Consider the following 21,618-nt stretch of genomic DNA (forward strand, 5'->3'; position numbering starts at 1 on the left):
ACACTGAATCTTACTTGGACTCCTGGCTCCTTTTGTAATACGCTGTGACCGACTTCAAATTGCTCACATTTGCCATTTGTGGTCATCTGGTTGTTTCCTTTTTGCTGCTTCATCCACATTATAACTGTATCATCTCTGTGTGTGTACGGTTGTTCTGTTTTCTGGTAGCCAGATGTCCTACATCACTGGGGAGAGGAAAAAAAGGGGGAACTGAACAGCTGCAACACTGCGACTCTCACACACAGCGAGCATAAGATGTATTCACAGTATGTTTGGACTGTTACTTTAATTTACAGCTGCTCCCAGGTGGACGTGCATCAAGAGGAGCTTGACTGACATGATAGAAATGAGTGTCACTACATATGCTGGATGAGTGCTCAGTAGACGTCTGGGTAAAGATGTGAAGAGTCCTGTTCTCTCTTGAGCTACCGTCCATTTTACACTGAAGTGCAGTTAACACCAGTCATCCATCTGTTTGTCTCATCTGAGAGCAGAGAGATGGACCACTGTCCTGCCGGGTAGAAGTACTGACAACAAGCTGAGCTCCTAATAAGGAAGGGCAGGCTGGCCGAGGCACTCTCTCTGTAAATATCCCTCAGGTCTGAGAAAGACAGAGGAAGGGAGCTGGGGAGGAAGAGGGAAGCGGATGGATTGCAGCCTTATATGGACAAAGCACTGCTTTTCCCAGGGTTTGTGGCTCTGACCTCCGGCATAATGCCAGATGCTGCACAAACGGCTCCTCAGCGCCACCAAGTGGTGCCACTAATGAAATTCTACAGTTTAGCTGACAAATTGTAGTTTGTGGATTACAGTTATATTTTTGACAGCTAATGTTGAACGCTGCAGTTCACGGTTGGCAACCCTTGGGCCACAGTTTTAGAGGTGTTTACTATCAAAAAATAGAAAAATGTTGGTAGTAGGGCTGCATTAATAACCCCATAATGACAGCGGCAGCCCTGTCTGCAACCCCAACTCTAATAATAATAATAATAGAACATGAATTATATTTATTTGTGGAGCTGTAGAGGTTCTCGGCTCTGACTTCAAAGCTCTTTGTCCCAAATGAACATGTTCAGTTCAGTCATTATATTATCCCAGATGGAAAACTTGACCTGCAGTCAGGGGCACAAGATAAATATAACACAGTGCAGACAAAAAGAAAAATATAAAATGTTTCTTTAACCCAACACTACAACAGAGGATTGGTTGGATAAAGAATAAACCAAAAAGTTACAGCCAAAAAGGTAAAAAAAAAAAGGGTGGGGGGGGGGATTTAGAGCTCCTGGTAAGCAGAGTCGACATGGACATGATTTAGTTTGGAGAGAGTGACGTGATACTTCTTGGAAAAGATAGGATGAAAAATGTAAACACTCTCACTGTGACCTGGAGAGTATTTTCACTGTTTCAGCCAAGTGTTCCTGTTGTTTTAAATATGTACGCACCTGTAACAAGACTATAGAAACTCTCCTGATATATATGTATGTATGTATATATGTATGTATATATGTATGTATGTATGTATGTATGTATATACACATATATAGGGTAATATTGTTAAGATATTTGGTAGTTCATATCATACATATTCTGATTAGTTGACAACTCACTAAAATATACTAAGCATGTTCAATATATAGTGGTGTCCTACCTATTGATCCATTTCAGACAGACTTCACCCTCCTCATTAAATCCATGCCAGGTTTTCCAGCAGACCCAGAACCACGTCCTGGTTTTATTTGCAGCACACAGAGCTGCATGCATGGCTTCCTCCTACAGAACTGATACTCGACACTAACTCAACTTTATCAGCAACTTTTGAGTTCTTTGCTTTCACCAGACATTGACTGTGGAAGAAATTAGAGCACATAAGCTGTTTTTTAAAGAGGTTTAAGTGTAAAGAACAAGCGGTTTTGGAACTTTTACCTTCAATTTCCTTTTTTTCCAGCATTTTTCTTTGTTTGCAGAAACAGATGCTTCTTCCTGTTCACGTGAGAGTGAAACATTCCCACTGTAGTAATGTGTTAGAGGAATTATTCTGGGTGTTTATGCAGACTGATGCTGCTAACTTACAAGAGCCTGATCACTGAGATTGTATGTTTATTTATCTGCAAGTGGCTGCCTTCAAAGTATTTTTTAAAAACTCAGAAATGATTAATTTTTATTAATGAATGAGGATAAAGTATTTGCCCTGTAGTTAACAGTTATTGTTTTTGCAAGTGGCTTGTTTTGTTTACTCTCTGTTCACCTGTTTGCATGATGAAGTCTTAGGAAAACAAGTCTTGTGACACAAAAGTGTCAAAGTACACAATCTACAAATAGCCTTTACTGGCAGGAACCTGTTAAAAGTGTGTGTGTGTGTGTGTGTGTGTGTGTGTGTGTTGTTCATCATCAGTAAAAACCTTAAGTAGTGTCTCTTATTGTTGCATGGAGAACTTGAAACATGTAATATTGCATAAAAACACCACATAACCGTTATAATCTCACTGCTAATTTATATTAAGTGGAATAATCTTTCATTTTTCAAGAACTGGGACCATCACAGCGAACCCTGACTGCATTCAGAGAACCAGACTACTTCGTCCAGTTTAAGCTTTTCAAGTAAAGATCTCCTCCTCGCCATGTCCTGTGAGTCAGACCCTTACATCTTTACCACCGACACCCTACCCACTGACCTCCGCTTCCTCCCTCCACTGGCCAATGGGCTTCTGGGATGGAAGGTGTACAACAATATCATGCACATGGGTGGCGTGTACAACGGGGAGGGTGGACGTTGTCACCGAGCAGATGTCCCCTGTCCTCTAGCTGTGAAGGTGGAGTCAGAGGAAGCGGCCCAGCACTCCTACAGCCTAGACACCCACACAGGTGACGTGTTCGACTGTCTGGTTGCCAGGACTCGTGTTGCTGCTGATCTCATGTCATGCTGTGACGAGTCATCCCTGCTAATTGTCTCATCTGCTCTTCCAGGCATTTTTACCCACACTCTGACCTCAGCAAGTGTGACCGTCTCCCAGTCTTTGTATTCGCACCGGTACTACTCCAACCTGATGGTGATGGAGGTTCTGTTGGTGCGTCAGGTGACTTCGGAGGAGCCAATCACCGTTAAGCTGGTCAGTTCATTCACACCTCAGAGCAAAGACATCGTATTCGAGTCTGGTCCCGATTACAAAGGAGGAAGGTGAGGTTGGTAAAAACGTGTAAAATGCACATTTGTGACTGTATAGTAAGAGTATGACCCAGTCTACACTCCTCTCTCCCTCAGGCACATCCAAGGAAAGACGAACAGTGCTGAGTTCCCTGGAGGTTCCTGTCCCACAGTGCACCTTATCTGGACCCCCGTGCCCTCCACTCTGACTCTGCTCCCAGAACAGAGCCAGTCTCGCTGGGGCTTTGTCCTGGTCGTGGCCAACAGTTTAGACACTGCTGAGGCTGGTTTTGATGAGGGCCTGGATCTGATGGCGACCGGTAACCTGCGTCCGTCTCACGAGAAGGCCTGGAAAGAACTGTGGCTGCAGAGCAAGGTGGAGGCGACGGGCTCAGAGAGCCTCGGCAAGGCTCTGATTGGCTGCATGTTCTACCTCCTCAGCGCCTTCCCCTCCATACATGACACCTCCAGCTCCTTTGGCGGGGTCAGTCCAGGCGGGCTGTCTAATGGTGGGGATGGTCAAGACTACTGGGGCCACGTTTTCTGGGATCAGGTATTGCTAGCTATGTTATTTGCATGTTAGTTAGTTTGGGTTGTTTGATGTATGACACAATAACTCTACCTTCCTGCGTCAGGACATTTGGATGTATCCGGGTATCGCCCTTTTCTATCCCAAGCTCGCCCGATCTGTGCTGCAGTACAGGGTCGGGACTATAGATGGCGCAAAAGACAACGCACAAAAGCAGGGATACAAGGTATGATCAGTGGGACAGGTGACACCATCAAACAAAGTTATTAACGTTTTGTATTTTTCATTCTGTTTTGTCATTTTGATTTTTAGTTAGTTCAGTTTCCAGAGCGGGTATTTGCTTGTTTCAGTTGAGTTTTATAATTTTTTATAGTTATAGTTTTAAATATTTACTTTTAGTTTAGTTTTTATTAGCTTCAGAAGAAGAAATCCAGTAATCCAGGTAATACAACACCAACACATTGACTAACAGTCACATAGACATCCCAGTCTCAATATACATGTGCACTAATGCCTCCTCATCCTCCAAATTGACAAATACTAAAACAAAGTATAGTTTGTATATTATTATTTTATTTTGGTTAGTTTTACACAATATCATTTCACTAGTTTTAGTCTAGTTTCTATTCTATTCAGTTAATTAATTTTCATAGCTAGATTTAAATTTAGTTTAGTTTTAGTGAACTATAATAACCTTTGCCATCAAGCCCAGCAGCCAACTCATGAAACTAGAATTTGTTATTTTTGTATTTCCGTTTGTATACAGATTAAACAAACAAGATACAAAATGTCAGTCAGTCAGTGAGCGTTAGAAAACCTCACATGCATTTTGTTATTTGGACAGAGCCAAGTTTCAATTCCATTGACAGTGTAAAGCTTTCTTCCCCAAAACTATCCCCACCGAAAGAAGTCTGCAGAATAAGCAAAACACTTAACAATTACCTTGAAAGTATTAGCAACACATTAGCCTCAAACAGCTAACATAAAGGCTAGCGTGGTTAGCACCAATCTGCAGATAATAGTTCAGTGTCTTTGGTGTTTGATGCCTTAGGGACTGTATGACTGTATTATTACGTTTGCGTGCGTATTCTTCTTGTTCTACATTCAACAAACAACGTCTTCCAAAGAAAAGATAATATCTTTACAGGGAATAAAGTTCCCGTGGGAGAGCGCTGTGTCGGGGAGGGAGGTGTGTCCAGAAGACATTTATGGACAACAAGAGATTCACATAAACGGAGACGTCACTCTGGCCTTCCAGCACTACCTCTACCTCACTGAGGTATACTCTCTGATCGCCACCACATTGTCTCACCCTGTGTGACGACGTTAACTGAGCTCTGTATTGCAGGACCTGTCCATGTTCACACAGGGCCAGGGCAGTGAGGTGATATACGGTGTGGCTGATTACTGGGTTTCTAGAGTTACCTGGAACCCAGACGACCACATGTATCATCTCACGGGTAAAAGACCGTTATTAGAAAGATTACTCTGAATTTATTGAGCTTTACTTGGTTATCAGGCAAATTCTTCAATAATAGCTAAATTAAAGACTAAAATTGTCTGCCACTTATCTCATTAAACAGACTCAGCGTTCTTATTTCATTCATTTATTATTTTTACATGTTTATTTTCTATATTTATACACACATACTTTTATACCTTAAGCCTTTGTGGCTAACTTCAAAGCATCTCTGCATGATATAAATTGAATCATTATCATATCGTAGCATCAATATTGTTTTATTGAAATATTTCCCTTTTGTGCCGTTTAGGTGTCATGCCGCCCGATGAGTATTATTACAATGTCAACAACTCTGTGTACACAAACACGGTGGCCAAATTCAGGTACTAGTATTTGAATATTTCCCTGCAGTGCACATTAACTCATGAATACCAATAATACAAAACGTTTCTCATTCGTCAGTCTCCAGTTCGCCGTAGAATTGGCTGCCCTCCTCCAACATCCTGCACCGAAGGAATGGCAAGAAGTTGCCAAACACCTAAAAATACCTTTCGACCAAGAAACCCAGTACCACCCTGAGTTTGATGGCTACATTAAGGGTAATTATTTTGTTCTTTTCTGGCCTCCGTAATAAGTAATCAAGAGTCCATAACATGATGTCATGTCTTTTGGACCTTTCGTAGGTCATCCAGTGAAGCAGGCAGACACAGTGATGTTGGGATATCCTCTTGGACTGCCGATGACCCCAGAGGTCAGGAGAAATGACCTTGAAGCCTATGAGCCAGTAACAGACCCTCAGGGTCCAGCCATGACATGGGTACGACACAGCATGTTGTATGGTCAGCACAAAGCTGGTGTATTATATATATATTATATATATGTAATGGCAAATGCACTTTTTAAAAATATACACTGATTACATGATTAATAATAATAATAATAATAATAATATAGCAATTTCCTTAACAGTGTTACAGATTTCTCTACAGAAAACAATCAACATAACTAAAATAGATAAAAACAAAACGATTATAAAGGATGAAACCAGCAGATGAAATAAAGTTAAAAAGTGAAATGGCAAGAAGGGAATGATAAGAAATGATAGAAACCTGCCAAGTTATTAACCTTTCTGTAAAATATTTTCAATATTTTATGTTAAGACTGGATCTGGAAATGAGTATGTGTATGTGAAAGCAGTTGTTTGTAGTGACGAATGCAGAGAGAATTATCACCCAGCTCTGCAGTTTCCTCTCACCTCCACAGAGCAATTTTCAGCTAATTGCTTTTTGTTTTACAGCAACTTTATTGATTGACTCTCATCAGCATCGTTTTCAGCTGGTTTCAGCTAAAATGCTGATAAACTTGCTAACTGCTCTGCACCAAATAGGTCAGGGGTTAAAAACAGAGCTAAAAAGAGACTGAATATTGCACTAACATTTACCATCATGTGTAAATAGCCAACTGTTTGCTCACACATCAACTTTATAAGGTGATAATATATCAGTGTTGTATTTACTGCTTGTTGCACTGCCCATTTGTGGCCAGAGAATACATTAATGTAGTTTTAAAGAACCAAAAATGTATTTAAAGAATCAAAAGTTATTGTTACGCAGCATATATCAATGTTTTATTGTATAGTCAGTCCCTCCAGGATTATGCTGGATTTCAGTTTTTCTAAAATGATTTGTGATGCATGTTTTGATTTTTTTAAGCATTTTTTTTGCAATGACATTGCAGGAGAAAGTGAAAATTGCAAAAATAGTAGCTGTTTTTGGTTTATTTCGTTAAAAATTTAAGGCAACTTGCTCAGGTGTGAATAAAATCGCAAGCAGTTTGGTGACGAATGGCTCAAAGTTTTGTACAGGGGAAACTGATATGATTGGTGAACGTCTCAGGAAAAGAAATTATTGATTGTTTGGTTGGATTTGCGCAGAATTGCAGCTTTGTGAAAGGTCATAACAGCTCATCACAGGTTTTTATTAAATCTTAAAATTTCAATTTCTATTTTATTTGTATAGCGGCAATTCATAACAGAAGTTATCTCAGGACACTTTTCAAATAGAGCAGGTCTAGACCGAACTCTTTATAACATTATTTACAGAGACCCAACAGTACCACCATGAGCAAGCACTTGGTGACTTGTTAAAAGGCAGGAACCTAGGACAGATCCTTCGGCTCTAGGTGGGTGGTCGTCTGTCTCGACCAGTTGGGGTGGAGAGAGAGAGAGAGAGAGAGAGAGAGAGAGAGGTGCACAGCAACAACAGTAACAACAACTACACTAATAGTAGTGACTGATGATGAAGAACATGACAGCAACGATGGGGGACAATGAGCAGTGACAACAGTAACCGTAGCGATAATAATACTTATAATAATAATAACACTAATGTCAGTGATATTGGCAATGGCAGTCAAGCAGGACCATGGCAGGAGGCTCCACCAGGATCCATGAGAACCTGCGAGACGAGAAAGCACAAGAACTCCGGGGAAGAAGTAAAGTTAGTAACATGCATTAATGGGACATGAATCAGTGCAGAAAGAGAGAGGAAGGGAGGAGCTCAGTGCACCATGGGAAATCCCCCGATAGTCTAGGCCTATAGCAGCATAACTAAGGGATGGTTCAGGACTCACCTGATCCAGCCCTAACTATAAGCTTTATCAAAGAGGAACGTCTTAAGCCTACTCTTGAATGTGGTGAGGGTGTCTGCCTCCCAATGCATCAAAAGTATACTTAAGTAAAAGTATCAATAGTTATCATACATTTATTGTGTTTATTAGCTGCTTGTGTTACACATATTTTGTGTATATATTTTTTAAATATGTTTTACAGTGTCTCCTTGCATTGAAAGTAAAAACCTGTTACTTCTTCATTAATTAGTGTATGTTTGCACCGATGCTTTTACTTTGTAAGGGTATGTTTGCGATCGGCTGGCTGGAACTGGGGGAGGCTGAGAAAGCTCACAAATTACTTGAGAAGTGCTTCAAGAACATCCAGGGGCCGTTCCAGGTATCCACACACACACACACACACACACACACACACACACACACACACACACACACACACACACACACTAACACACACACACACACACACACACACACACACTAACACATACCTCTTCATCAAATACTCAGTGAAATGTGTGATTACCTCCGCTCACAGGTATGGAGTGAATCATCAGACGGCTCCGGTGCAGTCAACTTTCTCACGGGTATGGGAGGATTCCTGCAAGCTGTGCTCTTCGGTTACACTGGCTTCAGGTCCGTTATCAGTCCTCCCGCCACGCACAATTCAAATCACACCCTGATATACACAGCACACACAAATATTGACATACTGTGTTTTTTTTTCTAGAGTTCAGAAGGAATGCCTGGCCTTTTCCCCACTACTCCCCAATGATATTTCTGAGCTCTGCATCCGTGGCGTGAACTACCTGGGCAGTCAGATGGACTGGCTGCTGAGGAAAGAGGAAGTTTGTATCATACTGAGGGAACAGGCTGGCAACGCTAAGTCCTACGATCTACAGGTTGTCCTGAAGGCATCAGGGACGAAACTCCCTCTCACGCCAGGTAACACACAAGCAAAGACCTGCAGTGATAGCAGGTCATTTCTGTTCATTTTTTAGAGTTATTATGCAATAAAACTGAAAATTTTTACAAAAAGAACACACTTCACAGTACAAACTACAGCCCAAGAAAAGACAAGCAAACTGTTTATACATTACACTAACACGTTTCATAAAAACAGTACATGAGGTCATATTTAAGGCACTAAGACTAGTCTTGAACTGCATGTTTTTATTTTTTTGCAACTCCAAAAATGGCAACATCTGTCTTATCCAGGGAGAAATTATAGAGAGCACTCGCGCTCTCACCATTTAACACTCCCTCCAGGGTTTAACTGGCTTTTTTAGGGATTGTTGTGGCCTAAAATGTCCGATTTCACAGCAGCTTTTCTAAAACAAATTGCAATGCATGTTGTCGTGTTTTCAGGCACTTTAGTTCAATGGCAACTTGTTCCAGTGAGAATAAAATCACTTGTTTGGTGCTGTGTGGCTATATGTTTTGTGTTGGGGAGTGCTATGATAGGTGAAACTTGTGGGAAAGTTGCACTGAATTTGCGTTAATTGTTGCGATCGCAAAACATTGCAACTTCCTGGAGAGAATGATTTAATAAGAGTGGCAAAAAGACAAACGTTAATTACCATGATGTCCTGTATCAAGACTTCCATAAAGCTGAGAAACCCTGGGGGCTCCAGGGGTTGTCAGTGACCTTTACAGAGTGACGTCCCACATGATTTCATTATACCGTGTGTAGGAGTGAATCTGTGGACTGTGATGGCTGTTGTCGCACACGATTAATCAAATATCAGTCAGAAACAGACTCTAGTGCAACTGCACCCGGATCTCAAATGGTACATGATGTAATCTATTACAGGAAATACTGAAAATGACCTGACAATAATTTATTCATATTGATGTATTTTCCTGTTTTTACTATAGTACTATATTAGCTTTACTTTGTTCCTGGATTGTATATCTTATTTTTCTCAATGACATTGATGTAGTCACAGATTATTATTAATTTACTTGTTCACGTCTATTTTCAGGGCAGCCAGTGACTTTTCCTCGAGAGCCTGGGTACATTTGTAAACTGGCTGAGACACCTTCCTGTTGGCCTTTCTGAAACAGCACCCATGACCATCCTGATCATTTCATTTACCCAGAATTAAAAATATGTTAAGCATTTGTTTTATATCTAAGGTACTATTAAGTTGTATGTTGCCATTCACTCGAGCACTCATTGACAGTGGGAGCACAAACAAGAATAAAAGGAATTTGTTTTGATATAATTAAAGCTGCAGTGGGTAACCTTTATACAAATTACTTTGACATATTTGCTGAAAGTTTCACTATATCCTGACAGTGCAAATACCATCAAGAGCACTAGGAGGAGCCAGAGGAACCTGATCTGTTCACAGATTATCTGTCTCATGTTCTACTGTCAGGATATAGTGAAAGTTTCAGCAAATATGACAAAAAGTATTTTTTATAAGTTACCTACTGCAACTTTAAAAGAAAATGAGGGTGTGCTCCTTTTTTCATTTTACAGAACGTCTAAAGTGCTCATGTATGTGAAAACACATGAAAACAATTTAGTTATTTCATAATTCAGTGGCCTACAAACATTTCTTGTAGGGCTGCACAAAATGGCAAAAATATCATATTGCAATTACTTTGAGAGATTTTGTGATATGATTCACGATTTCTGCGGTAATGATTTGTTTTTGCATCACAAATTAAATTTTTCACTTAAAAAAAAAATCAGTAAAATCATGATATTGTTATATTTTTTGAGTCAGTACGAAACATGTTAACAAGCAAGAACAAGATTTGTTGGCCAGATCTTCTCTATTTCATTATAACGCTATTTTGTTACATTTTACCTGCATCATATTGCACTTGGCCATATGGCAATTTCACTAATTTTTGGATTATCTGTGCAGCTCTAATTTCTTGCAGTTTATTTGAGCAATCTGGTGTTATAATATACCATGTTATGAAACCATTAACCAATTATATTGTCATGCAAACGAAATATATTCAAATAAAACTTCTTACATTCTCCATTTTCTGTCTCTTGTGGGTTTTTGTTAAGCAGCAAGCAAATCAGATAACAAGTGTTGACCTTACTTTGGTGATCTGGACCACCACAGCCTTTGTTGTGAGACTGATCCCTGCAGCCTGTTTCCTGGATGTCCTGCAGGGAGGCAGCAGTCTGCAGGGAGAGGGTGGGAGGAAGGACGGAAAGAGGTCATCAGAGGAAAAAACACAGTTCATGCCTCTCAAACTGCCCCACCGGGGTTATAATTTAAGATTAAAATATATTTATTGTGTTTTGTGTTATAATTAATGAGAAAGCAGGAGATAAACTGTCAAACATACATGTGTTTTAGTATGGTGGGCGGGGCGGAGCAAATCCTGCCAAACACCAATTGGTGGATTTAAATCTGAGCCGCGCTCTAACTCCGCCCTGATTTCCGTTGGGTGTGCTCGATTTGAGCATTCCGCACTCCGCGTCATCGCTGGCTGTGGTCCCGAACGTCGGAGTCCGCCCCTCGCGCACGATCTCAAACACCAAATCGAACAGCCCACCCACTACGTCACTGAGCCTCGCCTCGGGATTGGCCGGTGAAATTTTGAACCAGTTAAACGGTTTCAGCGCGGAGGCTCGCGGTTACCGTCCGGGATCAGTCACACTGTGAGGAGTTTACACGAGCTGTGAAGGGAAAGAGGAAACTCCTTCATTTAATATTATACACATTTATTTTAACTTCAACATGAGTTTGATCGAAGTGTTTTAATATCAGCGGAGCAACGAGCATCGGATTCCTCTTCTTAGCAACGCGGATATCAAAGGTAACGCGAATTGTTTTGACACCATTGTTTTAAGATATTAGAACAAGAGCAAGTTAAAGTTAAAATGTTAATGCCATGTCAGGTAAATGTACTGATCGTGTCTCTAAGTAACAGTTATCACAGTCTTGGAGCAGCACTTAACATTATTAGACTGTTTGTAGCTCCTCGGTCGCATTTGAGCTAAGCTAATGTGTTGCCTGGGAAACGTTAGATAGCTAAATTCTGTTCACACAATAAAACCCAGGTTTTAATTTGGGTAATGTTAATGTAATCTGTTTTATTTACACCATGTAGCAGCGCTGCTGTAACATGAAAACAACTAGCGTTATGTTACTGTCGACCACACTGTTATTAAATAGCTAACAGCTCCTGTACAGCCCATAGCCATCCGTCCACAAGATAGAAACACACTGCGCATGCACCGACTACACTTAAAACACACACACACACACACACACACACACACACACACACACACACACTCACTCACTCACTCACTCACTCACTCACTCACTCACTCACTCACTCACTCACTCACTCACTCACACACACTCTACATATCAATGTGACATTTGTTATTATGTAAAGAGGACTACACAGCGGCCCAACCTTTTTACCTTAAGGGACCCTTTTCTGTCATTTAGTGAACTGATGTAATGTAATATTTATTTTATGGATGCAGTACAGTTAACCCAAATACTAAAAGGAGTGAGTGAGGAGGAGGAGGAGTTTGGATGAGCAGATTATTTCCTGTTTAGGCAATAAAATTCTGTCTGTGTTATGTATTCTTTTATAATCTTTAATCATACAGACTTAAAAAGCTTATTTTTTGACAAATTCAGTGTTTTCTTGTCCCTAATGCTTGGCCATTGTTCAATTTACTTTACATTTCCTCACAGAAGGGAAACTAATGCTGAGATATTGACCGGCTGTGTATATTTTCTAAGCTTTCTAGCACGCCTTAAAAATCAAGAAGGTCCTGCAACTCCCGGGTTGGAAAGCACTGGATTAGGCAACATTTTACCCAGAATTGGCTTTAAGTGACATTTTGATTGTTTAGTAAGGTTGTTTGTTTGTGTGAGATGTTAAAGTCTAGTTAACCTTAAATGGAGCTATAGGTGTGTGCCTTATACCTCAGGGCCCCTTTTTATACATAAGGACAATTTACAATATTGACTATCTGGCTTTAATGGTAAATACAATTGTCAACTTTAAAGTATCAATAGTAAACAGTATGTCTGCATCAATTCAGATAAAAAAAAACAAGGACTTCTTTACAGGTTTTTTTTTAATTGTTAAACACACATTAACAACATACAAGAACTCGTGTAGAATACATAAATGTAATATAAGCTCATATGTTATGAGGGGGAAAGGGAATTAAAATATGGGTGATTACTATAAAGATCTATATGGAAACATAACAATAGACAATTATATACACAACTTCAGATTTTTCTTCAGATCACTTAAGATACAATTATCTGTCAATACCGGCCTCAGTAGTAAGGGTTTTTATGAATGGGGTGTAGTCACAGTTGTAGACTCTAGTTATTGGTGCATTACTAACTGTAAGTGCTTTTTTTGACAAGATTTTTCAAGGTTGCTGTTAATACAACAAGTGCGTTCAAATAGTCGTGCTAAAAGGAAAATAATGACATTAAAACATAAACAACCACTCTGTTCTTTGTGGCCTGTACACTGATGCAATTAATTAGTTTTTACTATCTCAAGTCTGTTCCAGCTTGTCAGGATTTAACGGTGTGATCTTTCCCTCAGGCCGTCAACATGAACTCCGTACTATCATCTGTACGATCCCTCATGCAGATGTTCGATGGCAAAGCTCAAGAATTCAGCAGTGACATTGACAATGTCCACATGGTTTGGCTTGAAGAGATCCAACAAGAAGCCAATCGCATGTTCTCAAGGTACGCTTGAAGTAATGTTATGAAAACTGATTTTAGGTTTCTAGTTTACATCTTCATAAATCTGTTGTTCTTCTCTAGAATTGTCTTTTAAGGTTTTACTAATGAAGCTGTTTCTTTTTATTACAGAGATTTTAATGCTGAACCAGAATTGATGCCAAAAACGCCATCACAGAAAAAGAACAGTCGCAGGAAGCGTGTGTCGTTGGGCCGTCAGGAAGAAAATCAAGCCAGGCGAAGGTTTGTTACCTTCGTTACTGTTTTTATTTAGTAAAGGCTAAATCCACATTTTTTTAAAAGCATATTGAGCCTTTTGTAACTCTAAATAAATGTTCCCTTCCTGTACAGATTTTCAAAGGGAAAGCGCAGCAACCTTCGCGGCTCCTCTGTCAAATCACTGAACTTCATTGCTGAAGAAGAGGCTGCAGCCGAGGCCTCCACCTCTGAAGCCACCGCACAGCCTAAACGCGCCACGCGCAAAAACAAACAAAGGAAATCTGAGGTGGCGGAGGATGTGAGCCAGTCACCTCACGGCAGCAGTAAAACTGAGGAGGTGGAGAACAAGAAGCCAGAGCTGGTAGAAGAGGAAGAGATGTACAAAAGTAACGCTGTGAACAATGCAGAAGTCAAGCCGGTCTACATGTGTAGCACTACCCCGCCTCCACCGAAGATACCTTCCCCTGAGGTCGTTGTCAGCATCTCTCCAACAGACCGTCTGTCTGCTGAGCTCGCTAAAATGCCAGAGCCTTCTCCTGGCCGCACAGCTGCTAAGATTGCAATAGCCGGCACATCTCAGAGCTCACGACGGAGCTCCGTACGGTGCTCACTCAAGCTTCGCCACTCGCTGGCCGGTCTGCGGCACAGTATGACTCAGGAGTCTGTTCGCCGTGCCTCACGCCGCTCCATGCTTAAGAGGAAGGTTTCTCGCATGAGCAGCTCCACATGTAGCAGCAACATTGATGGTGAGAGATGAGCCACACTGGCATATGCTTACACTGATTCTTGTTATTCTGTATATTATATTTGACGTTTGTTCTTTCTGATTGTAGAGCACTCTTGCATTGACTCTACAGAGGAAGAGGACAGAGAGCCGTGAGTAATGACTAAAAAGTCTTCTTTGCATCAATTGTTGTTTTGTTTTAGAATATATATTTATAGAGATTGGTAAATTTGTCTACTTAACTGTAGCTACATGTGACTGGACAGGAATTCAGTGTTTTATTTGAAAGTGTTTCTAACTCATATTAATGTATTCACTTCTATAGCATGTTAGAAGCAGTAACTGCTGACATGGAGGATAATGCTTCAGCTGAAGAATCAAAGGAAACCTCAGAGGTATGAGTATACGTCTTTGTATATTAAGTGTCAAATTGAAATTCAATTTATCCGTTGGTTATTAATACATTGCATTATTTACATCAAAACAGAAAAAGAAGACCCAGACAAACCAGGGTGTACATCCATCTGTTGCACGTGTTACTCGATCTGTGGCTGCAAACTCTCCCACACTGGCACCCCCATCGTTGTTTACCACTGAGCAAAATATGAACACTCCCAACAGGAAAACAGGTATGGGAACTGTCCATTTTAGTTATTGGTTATTGTGTAAATTAGATATTTATAATTAATAGTTCTTGTTGAATATTAACAGTTTTGTACCAAAAAGCAACTTGTATGCATTAAATACCTGTTTGTGTTTCAGTTGTCACTGAGAAGCAACAGACTTCCCAGTCACTTCGGAGGTGAGTGTGTGTCTGTGTTGGTCTAAATGACACACGAGAGGTTACTTTGATGTTAGGACTGATTGATACATTGATGCGTACATACATGCATACATACATTCATTGTTGTCTTTAAAAAGTGTTATTTCTGTGTCTCTAGGTCACGCCAGAGTACCAAACGCAAAGCACCAGATACTGTAGAGGAAAGTCCCACAAAGAGGTTGTCTCCTCCCAAGAAAAGTCAAAGTGTAAGGCGCAATGAAATGGAAAATGTAGGGATATATATATGTATGAATAAGAATGAATGGATTTGTAATCAACCTCTCCTTTTGTTATTAATACACAGGCAATCAGACCCAACATGAGATCTTTTCTCCACACCGTGCAGAAGAATCAGATGCTGATGATGACACCAAATTCCCTCGGCCGGACTGGTGTCATCAAGTCCTTCATTAAGCACACCACTCCTATGAAGATTGACTCTAAGGTAAGTTATACACTTAACACGGTGTGAAGTGTTCGAGCCTGACTGTGATAAAGAAGAACACAGCTGCAACACTAGCAGGCTGAGGAGTACCATAAAGAAAAAGAGAGGCTCTGATTTTGATCTGCTGATATATTTTAGCCCATACCGACCCATTAAAACCACCTTGAGATATCTCTACTTAATAACTAAAATTCTACTTGCTCAAAACAGGTGTGATAATGCAGTGAATTGAAAATAAATAGTATTTAGTATTGCTTATCACATATCTTAGTACTGTACATCCCATCAACCTGAATCTTTGAGAGTGAAATGTGCACGTTCTTATATTTGGAAAAAGTATTGTGGCTCAGATCTTTAAGTTATCAGATTTTGTGGTCCTCTTATTTGAATGTTTTTTTTTTTTCTCCCCTCCCCAGTTGAGCGTTGGTATAGTGGTAAGTGTAATGTTGAAGCACTGTATGTTGTTTGTGGGCATTTGGTGGTGTCTAATATCCCATTGTGCAACTTTATCAAATGTCTCCTTACTTACCACATACAGTACCTTAGACAAGCTCCTTTCGCACTTTCCCACATTTATACGTAAATTCTTCAGGCATTTATTTACAAGGGTCTTGACAGTTTGATGTCTGAATATCTGTTAAATTTGGGCTTCAGTGACAACAGGAGCAGCAACATTCCTGCATAAATCACTCAAAAAGTTAAATGTTGTGTAGAAGAGACTCATACACAGAGAGAAAGACACGTAAACCACCAAAACCATATCACAATAATTGATCCGCAATTTTGCAGGGTCCACTGTCGAAAGGGGCTACTGCATTCGTTAGTTGATGGTGTCTCTCATCCCATGCTCATCCCTTTTGATCTTTTAATCTAACAATCCTTCAAAACACCTGGTATGGCTTTGGTAACCTCACTGTTTGTTGAAAGTAGAAATTGAAGTAAAAATCCATCTTTTTCTGAAGCCATGTCACTCTCTTGGTTGTTACTAAAACTGGTCTCTGTTTCACTGGATTCTTGTAATCAAATGGCATCCAGCTACTCTTGTTGATATTTGGACCAAGTGTGAACTTGTCGTGACGTTACCCATTGGGTCCGAAGCCTTAAGTTTTTCATTATGGTCGTTGCCGTGACTGTTTGTCAGAGCCAGCGGAGGTGACGTTCTGCGAGTAGAGCTGCTCTCATTGGCTGTACAGTTTTTACTCACCATAGCAGGAAATGATGGCGGCTTGTCTGGTTACACACAATCTCATATTACAGTTAAACGGTAAATGATTTAAATGAGAAACACTGAGAATGACTTGTCAATCATAAGGTAGCCACACCCAAAAGTATACAGTCGTTTTTACTCTAAATTGGACCGTCATTTACTAAATAAACATCATTTATGGAAGGAAACTTTTTGCTGAGCTAATAAATCAAATTAGAAGTCGCGACATTTCTCCATTAGAGTGCATGGTATTGATTTTTTTTTATTACAGTGTAGCTCCCCCTGCTGTCTTTTACATAGAAAGCAGCTTTAAGACACTTCTGTGTTGGCTTCACTTCACATACCTGGAAGCTCTGTCCTCATATATATACTGTCAATGATTTGGACACTTGTTGTGATGTACTGGGTGATTATCTGTTTCTCTGCTTTGTGACTCTTGTTGGATAAACTATTGTCACATTAGATACCGTAGACAGGTTTTTCTGGGTGATGTAGCTCGTTTAAAGAGGAACCAGATCTATTTTTCACTCAACTTTGAGAGGTGTAGGCTTATTTTAACATTACGTTTTTGACTTCCAGCAATGGCTTTCTCTTCACTCTGTTGAAAGTAGTTTGGAGACTAATGAACTCAGGTTAAAGGGCAGGAAGCTCTCTGCAGTTCAGCAGTGTGAGAACAAACCTGATGGAAATAACAAAGCAGAGTTGGGTTGGGTACCCGCCAGCTAACCCGCAAAAACACAGGTCTTATATTAACAGGTCTGGTCAGGACCCATGCAGGACCTTGTAACAAAGTCTGTTAGGGTGGATTTTTGCTTCATCAGTCTGCTCCAAGGATCTGGTGATCTGTTTCCACGTGAATGAACTCCACCTGCTAGTTCTGGATGCTTTTAACATTTTCCACCTATTGAAATGCATTAGAATTAGCTGACTTCTGACAACATGCGTGTCCCAAATCCCTGTTTTCTCTTTTTTCAGACAAAAGAGCGTCACAAACTGGAGGCACTTAAAAAGAAGCAAGAGCAAGAGGAGGAAAGAATGAAGAAAATGGAGGAGGAGAAGAAAAAGAAACAGGACGAACTTAAAAGGTTAACACTCAGCCTCTTAACACACTCTGACTGGACAGTTTTGTACTTTCTCTCTTTAACTTTTAAATTCTGTGTTCTAGGAAGAGGGATGAGAGGCTAAGAAGAGTGTTTGAGGCCAAAGTAAAAGAAGAGCAGAGGGAGGAAGAAAAGAAAAAGAAGATTGAGCAAAAAATGGCTCAGATTGATGAGAAAAATGACAAGGTATTCAGCACATTGATTCTGAATCTGTATGTTCACCTAAAAACGGATCAAACCTTTTTGTCTAACCTTTGATATTGTTCCTCTTTGTGCAGCGCGCGGCAGACGAGAAGGCGAAGAAGAAGGGAGCCATTAAACGCCAAGAGGATCTGGATCAGAAGAAAAAGCTGGAAGAAGAGGCTAAGAGGAAGAAGATTCAGCAAGCAGTGAGACTAAGCTCTTTATTATTTATTTAGTAATTTTTTGTAGTTATTTGTTGCTGTGCTTGGTTTGGTGCAACCTGTTCATGGTGGTTTTTATTTATTTTTTATTTTTTTACTTTAGGAGGAAGAGAAGCGACAGCAGGAGTTACTGGCCAAGAAGAAGGTCGAGGAAGAGGAACAGCGAGCTCGTAAGATTGCTGAAGCTCGCAGAGCGCTTGAGCTGAAGAGAGAGCAGGAGCGTGAGAGGGAAAGAGAGCTGGAGAGAGAACGACTAGCTGCTGCTGAAAGGTCAGTAATGACTACCTTATAAACTAAGTCTAATTATCTTGTGAGCTTGGTGAAGTGTATTAAATTGAAACTTGCACTGGTGAAGACGGTAAGAAAGTTTATTTACTCCAGAGTTTGTTTCACAGACTTGATGTTTAATGTTTTTCAGGGAGCGAGTGGAAAAAGAAAAAGCTCTCGCTCTGCAAAGGGAAGTGGAGAGAGCAGCAAGGGAGAAAGAGAGGAGAGAACTGGAGGAGAGGAGAAAGGCACTTGAGGAAAAAAGAAAACTGGTAAAAAGAAGCATACAAACATTGTGTTGGCAGGTGCCAGTGACCAGCAGGTCTCCTAGAAGAAATTATACCGTACCCAAAATTATTAATTTCATGCCACCATTAAAATCCATTGTAACTGACTAGTACTTTTAATGTTTTTTTTAATCCTAATGTGCTATCAAAATGTCATGAATTTAACTTGTTGAATCCAGCAGAAACACTTTAATTATCAGAGGATTTGTTGATTATTGGGGAGGTTTTTAGGAAATTAGTTTTGACAAAATTTCATGAGGACCTCCATGTAACTGTGTCACCATGTACATGTTTACCTCCATGAAACATCTCTGCATAAGTAGTCCAATCAAAGTAAATTTATTAAGGTTTCAGCAGCTCTGGTTGTTGTTTTGGTTGCTCAGCCGCCTGGTTCTTCATGTGCTTTTTCTCCCACCAGGAGGAGCAGCAGAGGTTGGCTGCAAAAGAGAGAGAAGCTGCAAAAGAGAGAGAAGCTGCTAAACAGGTAAACCAGCCAGCAGAAATTGTATTAATTGAACCATGCAGATGGTTTTAGTTTTTTTCCTATTTAGCTTTTATTATTCAGACTTTTCTTTTGAACTCTGTTAAATGGTCCCTATAAACGTGGTGTTAGTGTTTTCTGTGGATCATTCACATTTAGGTGAATAGACTCTTAAGAGTACAAAATACCAAAGCTAATTTTCTGGAGCTAAATGTACCTCTCTGCCTCTCTCTTTCAAAAGACTGCTGCTAGCCTGAATGTGACTGTGGATATTGAGGTAAGAGTCTCAACATATCCCCTCTGAAAATGTGTTTTTGTGTGTGTAATAGGAACCCACTCATTGAAAAACAACATAGTGCTACTAGAGGTTTACAACTCCAAAGATCACCTTTTTAGGCGGTAGTAAAAAACATATTTACTACTTTTTTCTTCTTGATCTTTGCAGCGCTCTGTGATGAGCACACCTGTAGGAAAAGGTGGTGGCCTCAATGTGACTGTGGATATTGAGGTAAATTTTAAAGCCATTTTATGCCATACGTATTCATTCAATGTCTGTCTGTCTCATCAGAGTAAAGTCTCATATTGTGTGTGTGTTTTATCCTCCGCTGCAGCAATCACCACAGTCGTACGCTATCACTCCAAAGGGCGGCAACAAACCTTTGATACCGAAATGTGCAGAAGATTACGGGATGGACCAAAACAGTGACGACTCTACTGATGATGAGTCCGCCCCAAGGAAACCTATTCCGTCCTGGGCAGAAGGTAGGCTCGATTTAGTTCAATTATCATTTAGTAAGATAACATTCAATATAACTGAACTGCTGTGGTGTTTAGTGATGTGTTTCATAATACAAAAACCGACTGTTCAGGGAGGGTTTAGTGAACAGCCAGTCCCATATACATAATAGACCTTTTTCACAACAGCTATTTTAACATGAAATACACTATTGATGTTAAAATAGCTCCTATATAAAAGGTTTATTGTGAATGTATCTCAGTATGATTTCAGTCACATGTTGTGTAGTCTTGAATGAAAACATATTGTATTTAAATTCTCCCTCCCAGGTCACAATCTGCAGCAGATAATTATGAAGCAGTACTTCAACCCTCCTGATTTGGACTCTTTCTTTGGAAAAATTGAACCACCAAAACTGGAAAATATCTTTTACAAGAGCAAGCCTCGCTATTTTAAACGCACCAGTTCTGCTGTGTGGCACTCGCCTCCGATTGGATCCAAGTAATATGTGTACACTGATACGGATATACATTGCTGGATAAAGTTTATTGTTTTGTTTGTTTTAAACTGTTTTCAATAAAGTAACATGTTTTTTCCTGACGTTGTTTTCCAATATTAAATTTGTTTAAGGTTTTAGGCATCAGCATTTTAGGAAAATTGTTACTAGTTTGTAAAATATTATGGATGTAAGTGATACATAAGTGATGAAATTGATGCTTCATACTTATGCTTTTATCTTTTATTTGTACTTGAAAATGGGTGTAATATAACCCAGTGGGATGTGAATGAAAGGTTTTCATCATCAGTGTAAAGCTCCTCTCCGGACATGTATTTTACGACATATACAGATAGTCTGCTTGGAACAACAATGTGTGTCTGATGGGTGTGTTGTTGTTTTTTTTTGTGCAAAAAAATTATAATTTCCACATTAAAATCCTTAAAATGACATTTACTCTTCTACCTCATTACAAAATACCAGAATCTATTAATATGCAAATTTTGTTATATTCTGAAGTTTTACTGCTGTATATAAGATGTCTCCTACTTCACTGTAAAGTCTCAGTGTTTGTGCACTGGTGGCTTCATGTTTCTACATCACTTATATATAAGCTGCATGTTGGATCAGGGTTGAGTTCCACACTATTTGTGATCATGCTCATGGGTCCTGGCCCTTTAAAATCTGATTTTCAATGAGCACAGAATCGTTAAAGAAGAAATAATGTGTACTTCAGAAGCTCCTATCTAGTGTTTGGTTGCTCTTTTCTGGGCCACTGTATCTGCATCTAACCTGTAATTCATGTAATTTATGTATTCATACTTACTGATATTTTACTGATTGTTTCACTGTTTGTGGTGACTAAAACACTACAGTTTATTGTGAGTTGAAATTTAAAATGTCTTTTATATATATTTAAATAAATAGAGTGCACGCAGGTCAGTCAGTAGA

General features: G+C 39.8%; 2 protein-coding genes and 1 long non-coding RNA gene across 5 annotated transcripts; 2 read left to right on the plus strand and 1 right to left on the minus strand.

The window, feature by feature from the left end:
* Nucleotides 1-1,720: 1,720 nt before the first annotated feature.
* Nucleotides 1,721-10,766, plus strand: pgghg (protein-glucosylgalactosylhydroxylysine glucosidase). The gene is made up of 14 exons (XM_051380697.1): nt 1,721-1,988; nt 2,526-2,862; nt 2,965-3,175; nt 3,260-3,695; nt 3,778-3,897; nt 4,819-4,950; nt 5,020-5,131; nt 5,444-5,516; nt 5,596-5,732; nt 5,817-5,950; nt 8,045-8,140; nt 8,300-8,397; nt 8,492-8,706; nt 9,747-10,766. Exons 2-14 carry the CDS (start codon nt 2,619-2,621, stop codon nt 9,821-9,823), a joined length of 2,085 nt encoding a protein of 694 aa, XP_051236657.1. The 5' UTR covers nt 1,721-1,988; nt 2,526-2,618; the 3' UTR covers nt 9,824-10,766.
* On the minus strand, nt 8,391-11,392 carry LOC127352401 (uncharacterized). Its single transcript, XR_007881087.1, has 3 exons — nt 11,083-11,392; nt 10,759-10,915; nt 8,391-8,440 (listed from the first exon to the last, which is right to left on the minus strand). It is a non-coding gene; the product is annotated as an uncharacterized LOC127352401 (long non-coding RNA).
* incenp (inner centromere protein) lies at nt 11,357-21,117 on the plus strand. Of its 3 annotated transcripts, XM_051380685.1 has the most exons (21): nt 11,358-11,556; nt 13,336-13,484; nt 13,611-13,721; nt 13,830-14,443; nt 14,531-14,573; nt 14,747-14,816; nt 14,909-15,050; nt 15,184-15,223; nt 15,363-15,450; nt 15,549-15,689; nt 16,106-16,123; nt 17,872-17,981; nt 18,062-18,182; nt 18,275-18,385; nt 18,504-18,670; nt 18,819-18,939; nt 19,373-19,438; nt 19,677-19,712; nt 19,881-19,943; nt 20,047-20,197; nt 20,501-21,117. In XM_051380685.1, exons 2-21 carry the CDS (start codon nt 13,345-13,347, stop codon nt 20,674-20,676), a joined length of 2,529 nt encoding a protein of 842 aa, XP_051236645.1. In that variant the 5' UTR covers nt 11,358-11,556; nt 13,336-13,344; the 3' UTR covers nt 20,677-21,117. The 3 variants fall into 3 exon arrangements, with proteins under 3 accessions (XP_051236647.1, XP_051236645.1, XP_051236646.1); XM_051380687.1 differs by lacking the exon at nt 19,881-19,943 and having other exon boundaries at nt 11,357-11,556; XM_051380686.1 differs by lacking the exon at nt 16,106-16,123 and having other exon boundaries at nt 11,359-11,556.
* Nucleotides 21,118-21,618: the final 501 nt, after the last annotated feature.

This window comes from Dicentrarchus labrax, unplaced genomic scaffold, assembly GCF_905237075.1.
Source record: "Dicentrarchus labrax unplaced genomic scaffold, dlabrax2021, whole genome shotgun sequence".
Taxonomy (NCBI): Eukaryota; Metazoa; Chordata; class Actinopteri; family Moronidae; genus Dicentrarchus; species Dicentrarchus labrax.